This window comes from Tiliqua scincoides, chromosome 2 (genome assembly GCF_035046505.1).
Source record: "Tiliqua scincoides isolate rTilSci1 chromosome 2, rTilSci1.hap2, whole genome shotgun sequence".
Classification (NCBI taxonomy): domain Eukaryota; kingdom Metazoa; phylum Chordata; class Lepidosauria; order Squamata; family Scincidae; genus Tiliqua; species Tiliqua scincoides.
Genome location: NC_089822.1, coordinates 149,751,190 through 149,768,964, shown reverse-complemented (window position 1 = coordinate 149,768,964; position 17,775 = coordinate 149,751,190). Strand labels below are relative to the sequence as shown.

General features: G+C 46.4%; 1 protein-coding gene across 2 annotated transcripts; it reads right to left on the bottom strand.

Annotated features, from left to right (window-relative positions):
• Positions 1 to 2,261: 2,261 nt before the first annotated feature.
• TEPSIN (TEPSIN adaptor related protein complex 4 accessory protein) lies at positions 2,262 to 17,319 on the bottom strand. 2 transcript variants are annotated; one of them, XM_066618147.1, is made up of 13 exons: positions 17,242 to 17,319; positions 11,199 to 11,271; positions 9,107 to 9,198; positions 8,876 to 8,969; positions 8,576 to 8,643; positions 8,382 to 8,460; positions 7,494 to 7,559; positions 6,703 to 6,906; positions 6,081 to 6,252; positions 5,059 to 5,172; positions 4,406 to 4,484; positions 3,918 to 4,052; positions 2,262 to 3,145 (listed from the first exon to the last, which is right to left on the bottom strand). In XM_066618147.1, the coding sequence occupies exons 1-13, from the start codon at positions 17,284 to 17,286 to the stop codon at positions 2,612 to 2,614; spliced, it is 1,755 nt and encodes a 584-aa protein (XP_066474244.1). In that variant the 5' UTR covers positions 17,287 to 17,319; the 3' UTR covers positions 2,262 to 2,611. The 2 variants fall into 2 exon arrangements, with proteins under 2 accessions (XP_066474244.1, XP_066474243.1); XM_066618146.1 differs by lacking the exon at positions 17,242 to 17,319 and adding an exon at positions 13,953 to 14,026.
• Positions 17,320 to 17,775: the final 456 nt, after the last annotated feature.

The window sequence follows — 17,775 nt, the reverse complement described above, 5'->3', positions numbered from 1 at the left end:
AAGGAAAATGAATCTTCACCACAATCGCACAGCAGGATAAAGACACCTTTACCACTTCTCATATTGATTCAGATCTGTCCGATATGCTCAGATGGTCATGTTCCCTAAAGCAACATTGCTTCTGGCTGGAAACTTTACTGATAAAGTAAGCAAAGGAGCCTTGCTGAAATTATTCCAGTTGGAGCAGGCACCATGCAAGACTGACAGTACAAGCCTACACATGTGTATGGGATTGCAGCCTTAGTTCAGGATCCTACATGTGGTAGTGACCAGCTCCATATCGGAGGCGGGTTATTATAAAAAGGTTTTTAATGATGCAGCAATCAGTAACAATGTACTTTCCTTCCCATATATCCACATCAGCTCATTGAATGAAGAGCAAAGAAACATCTAAAAGGCTGCAGTGGGGGGGGGGGGGTGTTCAGCTAAGTTGGGAAAGGAAAACACCAATTTGGAGCTGGTGACATGAGATAAAGATAGGATGGAGGAAAAAAACCTGGCAAGTTGGCAGGAAGGCTGCATAAGGGGTGAGCTACTAGATGCATTAGTGCCCAAAGAGATACAGAAAGTTCTGCAAATACAGGCTTCAAGTTTTAGGCAATTTCTTCTTTAGCCCAGAGATAAAGCATGCCCTTGACCCAGTGGTCCTCAGAGAGAGAGAGACATTCAAAGTTTCCAATACTGTAAAATGACCTCCAGCTACTAATATAGCTCTTATCAAGCCAGAGCAGGATGTTTCATTGTTAAATGAACATTTTAAGGAAGCAAAGGTTAATCCTGGTCTCCGTATAGATTAGAAAGATTTAAAAAGGAATCTGTTCTAATAGGGTAGTCCATTTCTGACATACCGTACTGAAGTCTAAAGGCCTTTATTCCGTGCACTTGCTTTCTCTTAAGGAGACTACACAGCTCCTAATTCACTTATGTGATACCAACCCAGCTAGAGCTTGTTATTGGTAGGCAACACTGTCTCAGACAACTAGCCAGAGCTGCTGGGAAACAGTGATCCTCATCCAGCAGGCAGAAGTAGCACATCACATAGGTCTGTGTGAAGAGTGGTCGCAGCAATAGTGTAGTTGTCTACTGGAAAATGTCTATTATTAGTGTCCATATCACTAATCCTTCTCTACCCATAATTCTTTAAATTGCCTGCCAGTGTTTAAGATGTGTAGTCCATTCTGCAAGAGGATGACCACAATTGTATGTTTATAGTCCATCCATTTCTGCTTCCAATACTGGCCATTAGTAATGCTGATAGGAGGCAGGGGTTAGTTTGTACTAAGTCTCAGCGAAACACACCCTAATACCAATTTTCAGTGCCAAGGCTCAGTTCTGAAACTTAGGGCGCAATTCCAATGAACACAGGTTCATTGGCTGCAGCACCTCCCTCCTGCCTCCTCCACACACCCCCATGCCTACCTTTGCCGCTTGTGTTGGCGTGGGTGCGCTGACACAAGCGGCGGTGAGGAAGCCACCACGAAGGCTTCTGCCAGCCTCCGCGCTTTGGCACATCTACATGCGCCAACATGGCTTCCTCCCACGGAGGCGCAAACGTGCTTTACGGCATGTTTGTGACCCTCCTAGGGGGCTTATGCCGGCCTATGTGCCAGTTAGGATTGCTCCCTTAGTAAACTTGTAAAGAATTAATTTATGAAAAAAGTGCTGCATGCAGTCCCTTCAGCAGTGATTAACCACAGAGTATCCATCAAACAGGGGCTACCCCATTCCTAGTGGGTTTCATTTTCAGGCAGATTTGAGCCCAACTGTCTTTGCTAAAGAGCAAACACTACCTGGGTTACATTTGGGACTGTGTAGAAAAAAATACCTATTTTCATTCTTTTAAACATATTGCATTTCATTAGATGTCTATGTAGGACAGTGGTTTTCAACCAGTGGTACATACACCACTTGACAACCTGTTACACAGCACTGGTTGAAAAGCACAGGTGTAAGGTATTGTGAAAGGGTAAGAAAGAAACAGCGCAAACCTATGCATGCCTGCCCAGAAGCAAGTCCCATTGTGCTTACTGGAGTTTACTCCCATGAAAGTGGATAGACCAGGTCAATGGAAATGGAAACACATTAGTGCAGTGACTGTTCTTTTAGGCCTTCTGATTTCTTGTATTCAGGATCCCAAATCAAAGTAAAGGGATCGTGTGGGAGAAATCAAGACAGAAACCGACCAACACAATCTACAAAAGAGCACAATTTTAAAGGGGATAGTTCTATCACTTCTGCAACAATCAGCCAGATTGCATTAGTTTCTGAAAATAGATGAGGTTGTTATTGAGGTGTGCTTTTTATGTTCAGTCAGAAACATTTCCAACTATCAAATTAAAAGGCAGTATTGTGGATTTAAGTCTTTCCTTGCAGATGGCCCAACAGATATTTGGGGGGGAGGTGTAGTGGGCTACCCCCTTTCTGGGTGTGAAAGACATCATCAACAAAAGAAAAGCAAATCTGACATGCAGCTGAGATACAGCATTGCCTGGATAGAGGCTAGTGTATAGCATAAAGAAAGTAAAACCCCTGGAAATGGGGAGAGCTGGAAAGACATGAAAATTGGCTGCCAGTTCACTTGCTTCACAGTTCAAGCTGCAACAGAGAACGATTACACATTGAGGAAGGAGAAAGCAGACAGCTCTTGGCTCTCCTCACTGCCCTTGGTACTCCCAGTACAAGATACTGTCCGTGGTGCTCGGGAGATACATTCCTGCTTAGCAGAATCAGCCAGTGTCATATTTGAGGGTGCTACCAACTCCATGCCTGCAAACAGAGAAACTGTGCCATCTGGATCACCCCTTGGGGGCCTATCCTCTTGGGGTTCAGAGTCTGGGAGCTTGCATTCTGCCCCCGGTTGGCATAGGTCAGCTGGCAGGGCATCCAGCTGACCGCAAGACAAAGATTCTTGCATGTGTCCTTCCAGAAGGCATACATCACTTGCGAGGGCTTTAGGAACTCGGGAAGCCTGTGGTGCTAGGCTCATAGGTTTGAGGACTGTCTCTCCTGTGAAGGGCATTGTACCTGTCAGCAAGTCATCCGTGCGTTTGGATGTAGTCTTCACGGGGACACAGTGATTGGCAATTGGGGATGAATTCTTGGAAGTGGGGTGACTCCTACAAAGTGCCTCAAACTGTCGCAAGATCTGTTGAAAGTGAGGCAGGGGAAAAGAATGAGAATGTTGCACATATAAGAAGAACAGTAGCATCAGAGAATGACAGGCATCTCCCAGCAAGGAAGAAACCAACAATAGGCAGTCAATGCAGTCTTTATCTATACTGTGAACCCAGTGTCTCTATCCCCCCTACACTGTACACATTTTCATTTTTCTCATGGTCTATCTTTAGAATGATCAGACTGACTGATATGAGACTCCCCATGCCCTCTCACTCAGGCACTGATCACAGAGTTTCAGCAGTGCTAAAACAATGGGCACTATCAGACAATTCACTTTGGACAGGAACTGCCTCTTCCATCACTGTTGGTGCATTGCTTTGATCCTAAGCATCCTTAAGGAGTTGTAGCATACACAGTTGATAGCTACTGTGTATACCCAGTGAAGCCAGTATACATAAACTCTGGTATGTAATCTGTCTTCAGTTCTTTCAGTTATGTTACTTGGCCCCCAAGAGAGGGAAAGTCTTGTATAGTGCACCAGGTGCAGACAGAAGGAAAGTATTCCATTCCTGGTCTACTGAAGCCAATGCCAGGAGTAGTATCAAAACAAAAGCAACACACAAAAGTACACACTGTGTGCTGGTCTACAGAAAGCTGGCCACTACAGATTGCACACATATGCCTAGCATGACAAAAGAGCCTATGGCAAATTGTCCACTATGACAAAGTAAGGGGCACTGTTGGGTTGGTCTTTGATAACTCGGATACAAAAGGGTGGGAATAACTGAAGCAGGAATTACCTTTGTTGCTTTATTGGCTACAGGTCCAGGACTCTCTTGACTGAGCTCCTGCAAGTGCTGCTGGGTAATAGCAAGTATCTGATCATGGGGTAACAAATCAGAACACATGAGGGAGTAGATGGCACACATGGCCCTCTGTGGAAAGAGGGAAGGGAGGGAGGACACAGTTACAAAAGGCAAATGGTTTACACATTGGGCCCAATTTGGGCAGCTGGTGGGGAGGGTTACTAATTTAAGTCTCTCATAATCCATTGATTCACTGGAAAGAAACAACCTCAGACTTATCTTGCATCATGCTCACCTTCTTGTGTCCCCTCCCAAAAAAATTCTTAGTACAAGGCAGCAACCCTAAAGGAGATAGTTCCAAAGCATTCAATTTCCAGAATGTGGGCAAAGAGTCTATGTCTAGCTGCCAAATCTAAAGGTGGCACTTTCCTCTCAAGTGCTGCTATGACTGATTTCCTGAGAGACTTGAGGAGTTCCCTCACCATGCGGATGCACTCACTGGGGTCCTTCAGGGTTCGGTTGAGCATAGCCAAGACCACTTCACAATTCAGCAGCCCACACCTGTGGAGAGGGACAGCACTGAGCCAAGCATCCTGACAAGAGGAAGGGGAGGAATGAGCAATTCTGTGAGGCAAGGGAGAAGACCAAACCTTTCAAGTCCACCCAGTGTCTACACAGGCAATGGGAAAAGGGAGCACTGCTTTATTATGCAACCGACAACCAACACTGCTCTGCAGAATAAGGACTCTATGTAACTAGAGTCCAGTTCACTGCCTTTGAATGAAATGGAGACAGGAAACAAGAACTGGCCATATTATTAGGCAGCATGAGGTGGCAAATTTAGAAAGCCACAGCAGAGTGGCAAGTTGCCAGTCATGTAATATCATACATTTTTACTGAAGATGAACACAATTTGGATTTTCTACCTCAGGAACCCAGCTGCCTTGTGCCAGTCCTGAAGGCAAGTTCCAAGTGCAGTCATTTCTAAAGCACACTCAGAGTGGAACTGTATGGGTGCACCTATGGTACCCCCCTACAGTATGTGTATGGGCACATCTCCAGTAATGCAGAATAGGGGGAAGTAAGGAAGAGTGGGGTCATGCAGCTGGGACAAGGGCAGAAAGAATTCTCTTACTCCTTGATGAAACACTGGGTCTCCTCACGTGTCAGGAAGACCTTGGAGCCCTGAGTGAGGTTGGTGACAAGGCTCACTTCTCGAACGCAGTCACCAAGGTTTTCGGCTTCCGTTCTACAGTGAGGACAAATAATGTCATAAGCTTGTTATCACTATCACCTTCTCTGATATGTTCTCTTACACGGTTGCACCCTGAAATGTGAGCAGTAGCACGGCTACAGGGAGACACAGCACTAAGTTTTGCAGGGCGCTTCAACACCCTGCAAAGCATTTCTTCCGCTTTACGTTCACTGCTGCAAATGGTTCTAATGGCGAGGGGGAAGGGCAGCCTCCAGAGCACACTGAGGTACCCTGGAAAACCTAGTGCTGTGTCCCCACTGTAGCTATGTTACTGAATGTGAGCACAGGTGCTGCCCTAAACACCATAACATGCATTTCTTCATGGCTTAGCACAGTTGAAAAGAGGAAAAATACAGCTCTGTAATCTCAAATGTGTGTGTACTCAATGGGCTGCTGGATAAGCATGTAATTTGGGTACCAGGTACAGAATTTAGCATCTCCCCAGACCTCACTTGCTAAGAAACACTTGAAAGTATATGGGCAATGACTGGCAGAGTGTGTTTCTCCCCCTCCCGCTTTAGTGGAGAATAGACATAGCCTTTTTCAAGACTGTGCTCCACAGACAAACAGTGTTAACAATGTCCCTACTCTATTCCAAGAACACAATATTTTGCACATTTATTAGGAAATCGGGCCCAGTGGGGCTTACTTCTGAGAAAACATGCATAGGACTGAGCCACAAGACAGCAGCCTCAGAGACTAAATGGACTTTCCTCAAACGCAAACATGATGCTTTGAAAAGGAGGGACGGGGAACCTAAAGAGGAAAGAGTAATGCAGCAGGGAAAGGAATCCATTACAGGTCTCTTTTAGGATGCAACAGTACACAAGACAGTCTTCTGGTTTGGATTTATTCTTCACCACAGCCCATCCCCAACCACTTTCAATCCTTTCTTTTCTGACCTTTCAGCAGCAGTGCCTGGCTCCAGAGCACTCAAGTGGTTGTCACTGCCCGACTTGCTGTAGGAATCAGATGTCCTGCTCAGATCACTATTCTCCTGCAAAGAATTCTGGGAGCTTTGCCCACTGTCCAATTCCTCCCAGCCCCCTCCTGCTTGCCCTGGTTGATGGTTCACTGTGGGAAAAGTCCAGAAGAGTAAACATGTGAGAGGACACAAACCCATCAAACCCCATGTTCAGAGAGGTATCTGTATGTCGCCCACACTGTATCCTAGAATCAAAAATCTACAATCTGAAAGCGGATATTCCACCACCTCACTCAAATCCCCACTGGCAAATCTAGGCTAGACCACATGGTAAACAACCAGATACCTCAACAGGCAATACAAATTGTTCTCCAACCAGGGAGACATTCTGTCTGGACTACTACTGTGTTAGTTTAACAACTACTATGTCATCTGTACCACAGAAGTACAGATGTGGTAGTTGATGACATAGTCCTTCCATAAAGCAGAAAACAATACCATATGAACTGTTAAAGAGGTGCTTCTGCTTTAACTAATATTTTAGCTTATCTTTCTATAAAGTTTTTTCTATAAGCTAGGGATGCAAAAATATACTATACCTCGCTTCTTATGGGCTATAATTGGAGGCAACTTTGTAGTGGGAATGGAGCTTTTACCAGAAGAAGGTGCCAACACCGGCTCATAGGAATCATCCTTCAACTCCCTACTGTGGGGACTGGTAAGCTCCTGACCAGGGAGCATGGCATTGGCAACCACCTCTGCTGCTTTCTGGATGGTGGCCAGCAGAACTTTGCCTGTGGATGCTGAAAGAGTTAAAAAGACAGGACATTTACCCAGGTTTGGAATATATTGACCAGTCAATCTATAAACACTGGGGGAAAAAAATGAGGAAACTACCTTCTATAGAACAACAAAATACAACCATTCATTCAGGAATGAAAGTGGATGGACCACAATATGGGGAATAGAGTCCAAGGTCATTGAAGCAGCTTGCTCATTGTGGAGGTTCAGGCTACCCCAGTTTCCAAAACAGGACTAATAGGATGTCTTCAGAGGACACCACTGAATCCCTTCTCTCACTCTCTTTGCCCAATGTGGAAGAGAACTGAAGAATGATCATTCTTTTCCTTTGCTGCAAGAGCTCAACTGTCTTCCCCTGTACAATTTGGCTTACTTCACTGCTCAGTTTCCCAGCTTATCATCTTTTGAAGCTGCCAAGAAGCAGCTTCTGCTACTATCAGAGCAGGATTGATAAATTGCAAAAACTCTGATGGCAAGCCTGAGACAACAGAAGGCTGTCTACACACCTTTGGACAGGGAACTGGGCAGGAGGGTGCAGTGCCACCAAAACAGAAGTGATACCACTGAAACCTCTGTGTCTAATACTTACCGGAGGTGCTTTTTTCAAAACCAAAGCCCTGGAGTGAGCTGTGGGGGCTGGATTTGGAGCCCATTCCTAGGAAGAGAGGCATCATGGGAGCATTAAATAATAATGGGACTAGTGTGGTGCTGCAAGGGACAACTCACCACCACAGCCATACTTGCATTGCTTGAGAAAGGCTATTCCTTTTACTAAACATTCATATACTATTCCATGAGGATTAGAGGGAGAAACCAATCTGAATTACCTCCCAAAGAAGGGAACTTAGGTTGCTTGGAGAATTTCCCCCTTACTTCATGCCAGCACAGCATACAAGGCGGAAGGCCCTACCTCTAGCATGAGAGACCTGATTCTACATTGGGCTGATAAAGGCTTCTTTGTGACATTTTTATTCCAATCCATACAAGAGAACTTCAGCTTGAAGAGGAGTTTAGAGAGTACTAAGGCTGAAACTATGGCACAATCCAGCCTGAGTTCTGCCAAAACCCCTACTAGGAAGCAGGTGAGAGACTTTTTTTTTAAAAAAAAGATTTTATTGCATAAACAAAACCAAACAAAATTAAAAAGGTGGGAGACTTATAATGCAGAACAGTGGCAGCTGAATCTTTGTTTCACCTCTGCCGTTGTTTCCCAACTTGCTTTAAAAAAAAAAAAGATATATATTTTTCTTCCACAAAAATGAGTGGTTTCTTTTAGTCTGGGGGGGGGGAAGGGAGAATGGGCTGTCTCCATAAGTTTGTACTCAATGGTCTGCCTAGTGGGGAAATGCAAGAAGTTCACTTGTTTTGTTGAATATGAATTACTGCTGTTCTGACCAAATGTAAACACATCCAAGATTTTCAATTATAAAAAGGGCTCCCAAGTGAATCTCTGCTTTCCTAGGTAGTAGAAATGTACCTGTTGAAGGCAGCTCTTTAGGTGGCTGGGTGGCAGTCTTCGGCAACAAAGCATCTGAAAACAAAACACTTGCCAGGTCCTACAAGAGAGCAAAGCAAGCTGCAGTGTGGTGAACAGGGTAGGCAGAAGAGTCTTCTGCACAATAGGTTTTGATAATCCTTCCAAAACTCTCCTGACTGGGACCTCTTACTGACCTGTGCAGTCATCCGCACCTTCTGATACAAACTGTTGCCGTGGAGAGGATCAGGAGGACCCGCAAACACTGCAAGGCACAACAAAGTGAAGCAGACAAAGGGGCTAATCTCTGAATGTCTGATACAAGTGAGAGAGTCAGGCTTCCCTGCGGCTTGCTCCCTTGCAGAAACACAAAGACTAGCAACCCCCCAACAGAGGCAACCTTTCCCAATAACAGTAAGCAAGTTATGCAGCACTCTGACTGACCCAACTGCTCTTGTTTAACAGTATTCTTCCCATCCCAGCCACATGTAGCCCACCTGTGGCTTCCTGGATGAAGGAAGAATTTCGTCTGAGCTGCAGAAGGAACTGAGAGGACCCATGGGTGCACATGTACAGCAGAATCTTGAGCACCTGATAATGCAGGAAATATAATTGGCACAGAACTGAAAGCACTGGAAAGCCACATTACAGGAGCTTTGATTACAATGTTTAGGGTGTCTGCTATAAGGCCCAACCCTCTCAGCTGCCCTTTCTCCAACTGCAATTACCTTCAGCTTAACATGGCATGAGTTGTTCTGAAGACGATTGAGAAGGTACTCAAGAAGACAATGATTACTTCCTGCTGATTCATGGGAGATCTCTGGAAGTTAGTCATGTTAAAGAGCTAGCAGAGTGACTAGTTGATGCCCAGGTGCCCAAAAGATCACACCAGTACCTGGCTTATTCTGGTGATTCTTCTACTGGTAATGCAAACCTTTGATTCTGCTTGTTCCACCATTCAGAAGAATGAACAATAACACATAGCAGGCACCACCCTATAAGTCGACCCCACAGATAAGTCGAGGGCAGGTGTTGAGCCAACAACCATGGAATTTTCTATGACGCTCGGATAAGTTAACCCTTGGTGTCTGACTATAGTTTTGTCTGATTTTACCCCAGGCCAGATCCTGAAAAATAACCTACCACTAATTGTTACCTAAGAACTGTAGTCTCTAATTTATTAAAAACATAGAAAAAGATCAGAAGATACATTTTTATTCTTTTAAATTCTGGTCTTCACCACCTTTTGGTAAACACTATCTGAGTAAGTGCACTGTAAACAACATACCAGTAAAACAGTGGTTCCCAAGCTGGTATTCATGTACTCCCAGGGACACTCAACAGGACCTTTAGGGGTACTTGAAAAAGAATGGAATAATGGTAGAAAAAGGCAGGTCCTGCTCCAGAATGCCTTGTAAGACAGGAATGCCTTGCAAGGACCAGCAAGGCAGGAAGGGAGGTAGCTAGTTGGCTGTGAAAGCTGCACCAATAGCTAGCTTTTGGTCATCAATTCATCTATGAACCAGTGATTGAAAACCAGCACAGTCAAAAAGCTGAAACATAATATGGAAAGTGATCAATCACCCAGAATTTCTCAGCACACTTCTGGTGCAAAACAGTGCAAAGGCAGAGTCTTCTGTTCTTCAAACAGATGAAAAGAGAAAATATGTGATGAATACATGAAGTCTGAGAGATGAGGGCTTGTATTATTAATTACAAACATTTTGCTAATATGAAGGGTACAATTTATAGAAATGGGCTGCCAAGGGAAACGCAAGTGAAAAAGGTTGGCAACCACTGCAGGAGATCCATGAATCAAATCCACCTTTAAGGTGTCTGGTGTGTTAAGCCAGAAGCTCTACGTACAACATACAACCCATAACACATAACTGGGAGTGTGCAATTCCATTCACAGCAGAGAGATGCAGCTACATATATTTGCAACCCTTTTTACTCAGAAATAGACCCCCTGCTTTCCATGGGTGTTATTCTTAAGTAATGCTGCACTGAATTGTAGCCTGGGAATTGTTGCTTCAAATGGAAAGGGGATCCCATCCTGGTGTTGAAAAAAAAAAAGACCTCTGCCAAATGCAAAGCCTTTGCAAAAGGGAATCAGGTTGCAGCAGCAAAAGGGAACAGAGGGGAATAAAAAGGTTAACTTTGGCTGGAACGTCCCAGGAAAGTAACTATAGCAACTAACCAGCTGCCTGCCTAAGCTTAGCAGAGAAACTAAACTGTTCAGAGTTGAAAGGCTCTCCCCTCTGATTGACCTGGAGATCAGGCCAAGTGATAATTGGAGCTTGATTACTTGGCAAAAATTTCAAGGTGAGTATCTATGGTATTTTAACAAAACCTGTTTGTTGTGCACGTATGTACACACACACATCCCTTCAGCAATTACTTGTTAGAAATATATTTCAAATTCCATTTAGAGGGAAAGTTTTGGGAGGAAACAGGGAAATGATAGCATGAATCTGGAAATCAATGGCTGTAAAAAATGCATGGGCTCAAGTGGACTCAGCCCTCTTCCAGGAACCTAAATAGTTCTGAAATTTTCATTTCAGGTTGAACAGGTATCACTGATGTCAACTGACAGGTAGGGAGTACTAGACAAAGGAACTAAAGTAATTTGACCAAAACTTGTCTGAAATCTGAGTCAGATCCCAGATCATCAGATTTATCAGACATTTTATTTATTTAAAAGATTTATACCCTGCCTTTCCACCCTGCTTAAGTGCCCTCAAGGTGGCTCCTTCTAGCAACAGGGAGCATTACAGTAAGCTAAAGTATCTCCAAACTCTTCCAATGATCAAAGGATACTGGCAATTTCTTCAAACAGGTACCCTGGGCATGGGACTTCATCATCTGAGGTGCCTTTGATTAGGGTTGGTAGCTGAAGGAAAAAAATACCAAAGAAAAATGATCTAGTCAAAATATGGCACATCCTGAAAAGGTATCAACTGACGTTGCTACTCTGACATTGCACACCACTACTGACTAAGGGCCCAATCTTATCCAACTTTTCAGCACCGATGCAGCCACAGTGCAGCTCCAAGGTAAGGGAATAAGTATTCCCATACCTTGAGGAGGCCTCTGTGACTGTCTCCACACCACAGGATGCAGTGCATACCCCACTGGCATGGCTGCACCAGCACTGGAAAATTGGATAGAATTGGGCCCTAAGGGCCCAATCCTATTAAACTTTCCAGCACCGATGCAGTCACAATGCAGCCCTGAGGTGAGGGAACAAATGCTCCCTGACCTTGAGGCCTCACCACAGGATTCAGTGCATGCCCCACTGGCACAGCTGCACCAGCACTGGAAAACTGGACAGGATTGGGCCCTAACTGAGGAAGGGTGCAATCCTAACCCACTTTCCAGCACTGGCATAGTGGGACGTGTGCTGCATCTTGCAGTTGGGTGGCACTCATAGAAGCCTCCTCAAAGTAAGGGAATGTTTGTTCCCTTACCTCGAAGCTGCATTGCCTATATGTCAGTGCTGGAAAATGGGTTAGGATTGTGGCCGAAGTCTCTTCATCTATAAACCCACAGGTGTAGCCAGTATAGTTCAGAGTGGAATATCCAAAAGGGAGGCAAGGGAACACGTCCGCAAGGATGTGGTAGTAGACAAAATATCTTTCTTCCTTTGCCTCCCATTTTTCAGGTAGAAAGAAATGCTTGATAGGTAATTGCACTGTAGAATCATTATCAGTGACAAACAATCTGATCCAATCTCATTTGAACTTCTTGCATTCTAACTGCTGACACAACTCAGATGGATTATCCCTGAGGTAATTGGTAAAATTTGGGTTTTGCAACTTACTACTATATCACTAAGCATTAAAATTACTGTGCAGAACTGTGCTCACTTGCAAAGCTCATGGGTTGATGTCATTGCCATGTATCTGCCCAGATGCAATTTTCTGGTGCAGCAAAGAGCCGGCACAATCATCCCATGTCTTGGTATTAAGGGGAAGACCCAGACATAAAGACCAATTAGCTATATCATCTGAATTGGGGAATTTATATTCTAATCTATTATGTGCCAACTTCAAGTTATCTGGCAGGATTACATCACTGTAAACAACTAGTGTGGTGGCCATGATCACTTAGCACTATAGCAACAACTATCACATGCTATAGCCACTGGGATGGGAATCAGACAGACTTATGTATTTTCTTTTTCTAGGGTGATGATAACGACCAAGGGCCCAATCCTATCCAACTTTCCAGCACTGATGCAGCCATGCGGTGGGGTGAGCAGTCATGGAGGCCTCCACAAGGTAAAGGAGCATTTGTTCCCTCACCTTGAGGTTGCATTGTGGCTGTATCAGCACTGGATAGATTGGGCCCTTAGTTACTGTGCACCCTGACCCCCAATCCTACCATGTGGTAGTGCATAGATGATCAAATTTCTCAATAAAATCAATCTCAGTCAAGGCAAGAGCCCCCATAGCGCGTAAACATTTCTTGTTGCCAACTTAACAATAGGGCATACAGACTTCTGTGTTCTGCTTCAGTGCCAGATGCTCTCTGTACAACTTTAACTGATCCAGTTCTATCAACATGCCAACTAATTACACAGGCCTACAAAACTGAGAGTCAGAAAAGTTTTTCCTAAACTTTATGGTGGTTTGATATGAATTTGGGGTGCCGATTCCAAAAATGGCATCCGTTTTGCCCTCTCACATCTAGTTTTGGAGATATAGTATAGCCTCATTAGTGAATGGTTCAAACAGCTTCCTCATGAGGAAGCCATGGTGTAGGCTTCCTCATGAGGAAGCTGCTTAAACCATTCACTAAAGAGGCTATGCTATATCTCCAAAACTAGACATGAGAGGGCAAAACGGATGCCATTTTTGGAATCGGCACCCCAAATATACCCAGGAATTGGTGTAATGTTTATGGAAGCAAAATGTGTGTTGGCCTGTGTTATGAACCTTAGGCCCAATTTCTCCATGCAGCAGAATCAAGCATTAAAACGCTTCACAGACTATTCCACTTCATGTTGCGCAGATATTCTGTGTGTGAATGCTTCGGCCTCCTTTCTCTAAAATGTGTGTGTGTCAGCTAAACCTGTGTTTCTCAATGCTTGTCCTCCACTGTACCACTTCACATGGTCCACCTATTTGAAATGCCACTGCAAGTAACTGGTGATTACTCACTACCAGTTACTTCCAGGATGGGAGACCAGATGTGACATGACAAACACCAGTAAGAGACTCACAGCCCAATCCTGTGCATGTCTACTCAGAAGTAAGTCCCATTAGAATCAATGGGGCTTACTCCCAGGAAAGTGTGCATAGGGCTGTCAGAGTGGACGGGAGGGCTTTTTTGAGCATGGGAAAACATGCTTTTGAGCTCTACCCCTAAGCTGAACCTCGTACTGCTGTTTGTTGTGTTGCGTTCCTGGTCTCGCTGCTGGGTGGCAGGTCTCCAGGGGTCCTGCAAGTACCACCAGATACCACCTCAAGTACCACTGGTGGTACCCATACCACTGGTTGAGAAACACTGAGCTACACCTTGTTTTCCTAGGATTTTTCAAGGGCGCATTCAGACATGCAGACTCCACACCTGTATCCCACAATGGTATAGTTGAAGAATATACCATCCTATAGTGGTACAGTCCATCCTATAGTGGTATAGCTCTAGAGTGTTCCACTCCAATTGGTATATTCCGTGGCGGTGGTAGCAGCGAAGAGATAGTTCTCTGCTAGCATTGCGTCTGCTGACAACCGTCCAGCAGAGCTGTGGTGCGGGGCCTCCTCCATCAGGCCCCTCCAGTAGACCAGGAGGAACACACAGTCATCTGCTGTGACGTGTTTCCACAACATTTTGCAGATAAAATCGATCGTATTTGTCACAACTTGGATGCCACATTGACAATGTCTGACGATGTCCCCTTGGCAACTGCTTGTCCAGTGTTGTGGGATTCTTTTCAGCTTGTACAGCCTGAGGATGTGGACAGACTCCTGTGGAGTGTGAGGCCATCTGCCTGCCTGCTTGACCCTTGCCCAGCTTGGCTGATAAGAGCTGCCCAGGGTGGACTGGCTGAGTGGACAGGAAGGGTGGTCAACTCTTCCTTAATGGAGGGGACATTACCATGTCCTTTGAAACGGGTGGTGGTTCGCCCCCTCCTGAAGAGGCCCTCCCAGGATTCCACTGTGTTGGAAACTACCAGCCAGTCTCCAACATCCCGTTTCTGGGCAAGGTAATTGAGCGGGTGGTGGCGTCTCAACTCCAGAGAGTCTTGGATGAAGCGGATTATCTGGATCCTTTTCAATCTGGTTTCAGACCGGGCTTTGGGACAGAAACTGCCTTGGTCGCCTTGGTTGATGACCTACGCCGGGGACTGGACAGGGCGAGTGCGTACCTGTTGGTCCTGCTGGACCTTTCAGTGGCTTTCGATACCATCGACCATGGTATCCTTCTGGGCCGATTGGCCGAGTTGGGAGTTGGAGGCACTACTTGGTCCCAGATGGTGGTGCTTGGATCGGTCCCAGATGGTGGTGCTGGGGGATGCCTGTTCCACACCCTGGCCCTTGAGGTGCAGGGTGCCACAGGGTTCAATTCTGTCCCCCATGCTATTTAACATCTACATGAAACCGCTGGGAGAGGTCATCCGGGGGTTTGGAGTGGGGTGTCATCAATATGCTGATGACACCCAGCTCTATCTCTCCTTTCCTCCAGACTCCAGGGTGGCGGTTGAGGGCCTGGAGCGCTGTCTGGAGGCAGTGAGGATCTGGATGGGGGCTAACAAGCTGAAATTCAGATAAGACAGAGGCTCTTCTGGTTCGGAAATCCTCGATGCAGGTGCTGGATTATCGGCTTGCTCTGAATGGGGTTGCACTCCCTCTGAAGGAGCAGGTCCGCAGCTTGGGGGTCCACCTGGACTCGCAGCTGCTCCTGGATTCCCAGGTGGCGGCTGTGGCTAGGGGGGCCTTTGCTCAGCTTCGGCTGGTGCGCCAGCTGCAGCCGTACTTGGATCATGCAGACCTGGCCACGGTGATCCATGCCACGGTGACATCAAGGTTAGATTATTGTAACGCGCTCTATGTGGGGCTGCCCTTGAAGACGGTTCGGAAACTGCATTTAGTGCAGAATGTGGCGGCCCGTGTGGTTACTGGAGGTAGGCGGTTTGACTCTGTCAGTCCGCTTCTCCAGCGGCTACATTGGCTGCCCATTCGTTTCCGGCCCAATTCAAGGTGCTGGTTTTGACCTTTAAAGCCCTATACTGCTCTGGGCCAGGGTATCTTAGAGATTGCCTACTCCCGTACAATCCGGGACACATACAATTGGTATGTTCCGTCAGCTTCTTGTTGGACTAGACTCTCTTTGTGAGTCTGGAAAACGTGGTAGCTGCTTTACCGATGCGTTTGTTTAGCTCGGTATTGAGAGAAAGAGTGTCGGAGATCGTTGAGCCAAGGTACACAAAGTCATGGACAACCTCCAGTTCATGCACAGAGATTGTAATGCAGGGAGGTGAGTCCACATCCTGAACCATGACCTGTGTTTTCTTCAGGCTGATTGTCAGTCCAAAATCTTAGCAGGCCTTGCTAAAACGATCCATGAGCTGCTGGAGATCTTTGGCAGAGTGGGTAGTGACAGCTGCATCGTCGGCAAAGAGGAAGTCACGCAGACATTTCAGCTGGACTTTGGACTTTGCTCTCAGTCTGGAGAGGTTGAAGAGCTTTCCATCTGATCTGGTCCGGAGATAGATGCCTTCTGTTGCAGTTCCAAAGGCCTGCTTCAGCAGGACAGCGAAGAAAATCCCAAACAAGGTTGGTGCAAGAACACAGCCCTGCTTCACTCCGCTTCGGATGTCAAAGGGGTCTGATGTGGAGCCATCGAAGACAACAGTGCCCTTCATGTCCTTGTGGAAGGATCTGATGATGCTGAGGAGCCTGGGTGGACATCCAATCTTGGGGAGAATCTTGAAGAGGCCATCCCTGCTGACCAGGTCGAAGGCCTTTGTGAGATCTATGAAGGTTATAAAGAGTGGCTGTCGTTGTCCCCTGCATTTCTCCTGCAGTTGTCTAAGGGAGAATACCATATCAGTGGTGGACCTGTTGGCTCGGAATCCGCACTGTGATTCTGGATAAACGCTCTCTGCAAGTACCTGGAGCCTCTTTAGTGCAACTCGGGCAAACAACTTTCCTACAAAGCTAAGGAGAGAGATGCCATGGTAGTTGTTGCAGTCACCCCTGTCGCCTTTGTAGTGGCACCAACGCTATGGAATTCCCTTCCCCTTGACTTAAGAATGGCTCCCTCTCTTGAGACTTTTCGGCGAGGCCTGAAGACCCTTCTGTTTAAACAGGCCTTCTGAGTTCTTGGCCTTTTTAACATCTGTTCTTTTAATATTTTTTACAGGCCTGATTCTTTTATGATTTGCTGCTCTATGCTCTTTTCACCTGACTGCTTTTTATCTGACTGCTGTTTTTATGATATGTGTTAATATGCTTTTATCTTTTTTAAATTATGTTTTTAATCTGTTTTAACCTGTTGTAAGCCGACTTGAGTCCCTTTGGAGAGAAAGGCGGGGTAAAAATAAAGTTATTATTATTATTTATTATTATAGTCCTACAGTGGTATAGTCCATCCTATAGTGGTATAGCCCTACAGTGGTATAGTCTCTCCCAGCTCCATATACAAGGAGGCCTCCAACAGCCAGAATCCAGGTGTCTGGGAGACAATGGGTTGTCCAAAGAGTCCAGGGCTGTCAGCGTGACAGCTCAGCGCCTGTGAAAGCAACAGGGCCTCAAGCGTCGCCATGACGACGCCCCCTCCCCGCGGAGTCCTATGAGAAGAGGATACCCTGGACTCCCCAACCCCCCCCCCCCCCCGGGATTCCAGTCATCCATACCCGACTCAAGAAACTCAGCCGATCCCGCAAGGGTACCACCGCCATGATGCTCTTTCAGCCGAAGCACCAGCTTCACCGTCCCGCCTTCCGGATCACGCGTTGCTCCAATGGGACGACGGGTCTGCACCAACAGAGCCAATCACCTCCGGCGAAAGCAGGAAGTAGCTGTCACCATTCGACGCCGCCAGCGAGAGGGCTGCACAGAAGGTGGACCATCGTCCTGCTCTCTACCCAATCGGAAGAGCCGCACGCGAGCGGGGAGCCAATGAGCGCAAGAGACGGCATCGCTGCGCTTCTTTTAGGAGGAAGCGGTAATGGAATCTGGCCGGGCCAATGAGAGAGGCGCATTGGACGGCGCCGGTGTGATGATGGCAGGTGGTAGAGGCTGTGTGATGTCCAGCCGAGAAGTCTGGGGGCGCGTTCGGGAGAGATTACGGCGCTTCCCTGAGTTGCTGGCCAGTTGTGGGGAGCAGGTACAGGAACAGAAGGGGGCGGGGCGCTCCCCCCTCCCTGCAATAGGAACGCTCAGCTTCC